General features: G+C 33.5%; 1 protein-coding gene across 1 annotated transcript in view; it reads left to right on the top strand.

Annotated features, from left to right (window-relative positions):
- LOC106478175 (CD109 antigen-like) overlaps window positions 1-4,127 on the top strand; it is a 138,544-nt gene that overhangs the window by 110,323 nt on the left and 24,094 nt on the right. Inside the window, exons 16-17 of the mRNA XM_022381721.1 lie at window positions 673-813; window positions 2,031-2,079. Coding sequence (XP_022237429.1) covers window positions 673-813; window positions 2,031-2,079 — 190 coding nt within the window. The remainder of the gene's footprint in view (window positions 1-672; window positions 814-2,030; window positions 2,080-4,127) is intronic.

Here is a 4,127-nt window from a genome sequence, read left to right as displayed (position 1 = left end):
CACATGTTTCGACGTTACAACGTCATCTTCAGGAGTCTTGTAACGTTGTAACGTCGAAACATGTGGAGTCGTCAACTTTTTTAAGGCCATAGATAGGCCTAAATAAAATGTTTTTAATTGTGTACCAGTTTAACGTTGAATATTATTTATGATTTTAACGCTAAAATGTGTTTCAATCCTTGGGGTAAGTTTAGCACAGATAGGCTGTTGCGCAGCTTGGTGTTTAAAGAACCAAATACAAAGTTCGACATATACTTGAAAAGTTATTACTGTCTATTTAGAGTAACATGAATAAAAATGAAGACATGTTATACACACTATCTATGCTTAATTAATCATGATCATGGTCATTTTTTTTATCCATGCTTTTATGACGTTTCAAGTATCTGTGTATATTTTTTATCGGCTACATTTACCGAAAAATATTGTATTCTTTTCTTTTGATATAATTTGTGTAATTTACATGTACTATTTGTTTGTGATTGAAATCCTACCTGTTGAGAACTATGTTATTCCAAATTCATCTGCGTTACATACTCTGATTAGCACTTTAAACCTTATTTTCCATTTCGAGTTCCGACAAAATTTCTGTATGTAACAGTAAAGCAATACTGACTTGTTTTAAATGCATAAGGAAAACAAGAAGAAAAAAAGATAGAAATCGTATTTCAGATGCTGTACAAAATGACGACTTTCGACGACTCTGCTAATGGAACGTTTATGCACGTGTTCCGCTCGAGAGAGGGGAAACCTGATGAAATACTACACTTTCCTTCTTCAACATATGGCATTGATGCTAAGAGGACTTTTCAGGTAAAAATTAACAGTTTGTCTAAAGTAAAATCATCTAAATGTACGCTCAAGTGAAATTTCGCTGAACTTGCTTTTCTATTGTTTATTTATTTTTAACGCAAACTACACGATGGGCTACCTGCGCTCTGTCCAACACGGGAAATTGAACCCCGGGTTTTAGCATTGTAAGCCTATAAACTTACCCCTGTCCCAGGGGACTTGCCTTTTGAATGAAATAAGTACTTACTTTGCTCTCTGAGGTTTTATAATGCTAAAAGTCGGGTTTCGATACCCGTGGTAGGCACAACAGGGGTGTCTAGCCCATTGTGTAGTTTTGCGCTTAACAATAAAACAAACAATTTTAATTTACTTTTGGTTTATTTACATCTGTGTACAACTGGTGGAACGTGTTTGTGGTCGTGTATTTTTTTAATATTCTGCTTTTATTATTTACAAAATAAAACGTACATCTTTCACAATTTTTGTCTTGTCTCGTTTCATGTACTGTGTAACAATATCGACAATCAAATTATATATGAAAACATTGCTCAGTATTTCAAGTAATAATTTTGGGCGAATAAACAGTTTGTCTTTTACAACTAGTAGTTGATTTAAATTATGAATCTAGCTAAAAACTTAGCATTAACAAGAGATCAGTGTATTAAGTTTAGATTAAAGCAGGTCAAACTTAAAGGCCCCAGAAAAGGTCAATGACCTTCATTATAGTAGTAGTTTGTTGTTGTTGTTGTTGTTGTTTTTTGGGGGGGGGTTCTAATATTAACGAATTCTTAGCGGAGGTTTTAGATAAATCCTTATTATCAAAAATCCGGTGATCTCGAGATAAGGACGACTTTACTGAAGAACTTTTTTTCAAGAAACAAAAGTATAACATTTGTTTATTTTATGTTTTATTGAGCTTTGAAGATTGTGATATATTTCGTCTTGGGTTTTTTTACTTCAACAATACTGTTGTCAATGTGTCATTTATAAAATAGAAATATCAACAGCATAACCAAGAAACATGTTGTCGCATATGAAAATTAACAAAATAAAACAAATCAAGACAATGGTTTAATACCAATTGTAAAAATTAAAATTTTCTCTTAAAATAACTTTTAGTAATGTGATCACTATTTTTCTTAGTTTTATGACACATGGTAGCGTTCATAATTCAAGAATAATTAATTATCTTGAAGAAGTAATTTGAAATATTATAATAAAAAAACTTCTGTTTTCAGTATGCAAACTTGATCGTGTTTACAGATGCGAATGTAACAAGTCAACCAGGTACGTTATGTTTAGTGTTTAGGATAGAATTTTAAGTGGTTAACAAAAGTTTTATAGGAACAAAAAAATAAATTATTCCAAAGAAGAATTGATATTCCAACAATACTGAATGAGGTGTTAAAACACTTTTTATCGCAAAAAGGTCTGTCGTCGAACGTTTCGGGCTATTGAATTTCTTGAGTTAAGGTTTATATACTTTTTAAATATCATTACAGAGCGAGAGAAAATAAAACAGTTAATTTTTTCCATTTGCTTATTACACTCATCCTTCACTATCAGTTTTACCATCCAATGATTTTGTGTATAATACCCACAAACATCTAGGTTCTACTATTAATGAAGGCCGGGCATGGCCAGGTGGTTAAGGCACTCGACTCGTAATCTGAGGGTCGCGGGTTCGAATCCCCATCCCACCAAACATGCTCGCCCTTTCAGCCGTGGGGCGATTATAATGTGACGGTCAATCCCACTATTCGTTGGTAAAAGAGTGGCCCAAGAGTTGGCGGTGGGTGATGATGACTAGCTGCCTTCCCTCTAGTTTTACACTGCAAACTTAGGGACGGCTAGCGCAGATAGCTCTCGTGTAGCTTTGCGCGAAATTTAAAACAAACAAATAAAATATTTTAACAAGAGGAACCTGGATGAGTGATTAGCTTGCCCAGGCTGTGAATCCGAGGACCAAAAATAAAAAGTAAAACACTCTTCGCACTTTAAGGCTGTGGTAGCCCTCTAAGAGTTAGTGGTATGTGCTACTGACTAGCTGCCTTCCCTCTAGTCTCGTCTATCAGTTCAATGTTAAGGGCGGCTATGTTAAGATAGTTCTCGTGTTGCTTTGCGCGAAATTCAGAAACCAACTAACTAACAATCCTCAGAACCATCCAATTTAACGCCTTATGTCTTCTTATCCTATTGAAATTGTCTGATTTCCAATACAAACTAAATCTAATATGGCAGTTCGTGAACAAGGTTTGTTTGTTTGTAGTTAAGCTCAAAGCTACATGATGAGCTATCTAGGCTCTGCCCACCACGGGTATCGAAACCGCTGTGCCACTGGAGGGCTCATGAACAAGGAACCACGTGCCAGACATTTAGCTGAAAAGTGTTCGTTTTATCAAACATCTCAAGAAGTGATTGTTGAATAAAAGCATAATAAAATAGAAAGCTATGCATATAAACACAGAAATAATTATTTTAAAAAAGATATGTTCACAACTCTGACAGTTTTTACTGAAACTTTTGTATCGGTGTAATTTTGGGTTTATATTTTTCTAGATGTGTATAATGTGTTTGGTGATTAAAATGTGATAAAACTACTATTTGTCAGAATTTAAAATATAATTATTCGCCAATTATCAGAATTAAAGGTGTTTATCTATATTTCTTAATAGTATAAATATATACTATGTTGTTGTTGGGCTTAGGATTTTTCTATAGTAGGTGTCTGTGACTTGTTAACGATGAGTTCAACAATGAATAAACAGCACGGACTTCACTTGTTTTCAAAATAATATATATATTCAGAACAAGTTAACATATGTACAATAAATTCTTCACCACTATAGATATTATGGGCATATCATAACTACTATATATGTAGTTCTCTTGTCAAATACCCACTTAGACCTATTCAATTACTTTAGAACCACGCTTTGGCGGGATAAAATTATTTTTCTTATCTTCTTTTCTACTGTTAGTTTCACTCTAACATATTAAACGTTAGGCCTATCACTTCTACGGTACTTTACTTCAAGTCAACTTTATTCTCTTTCGCTGTTATCTGTCTACTGCTTCCCGCTCACCTCACGCTTTTTATATCATTATCACTTACTCGTCTGCCCGCTCTCTATATTCTCTACGTCCATGAATTATTAACAAAACTTCCTATATTCGTCCGCTTTTAACTCTTATTAATACAAAACTACACATTAACAAATATTCACTCACAAAAATAAATTAATCACCAATATCTAAATCAAACAGTATTTTATATCATGACACTATTTTTTAGACATATCATCAGAGCAAAAAGAATATTTGAAAGTAGTAAT

The sequence above is a fragment of the Limulus polyphemus genome, unplaced genomic scaffold (assembly GCF_000517525.1).
Source record: "Limulus polyphemus unplaced genomic scaffold, Limulus_polyphemus-2.1.2 Scaffold187, whole genome shotgun sequence".
Lineage (NCBI taxonomy): Eukaryota > Metazoa > Arthropoda > Merostomata > Xiphosura > Limulidae > Limulus > Limulus polyphemus.
Note: the sequence above shows the minus strand (reverse complement) of the source record. Positions and strands in the feature narration are given on the sequence as shown.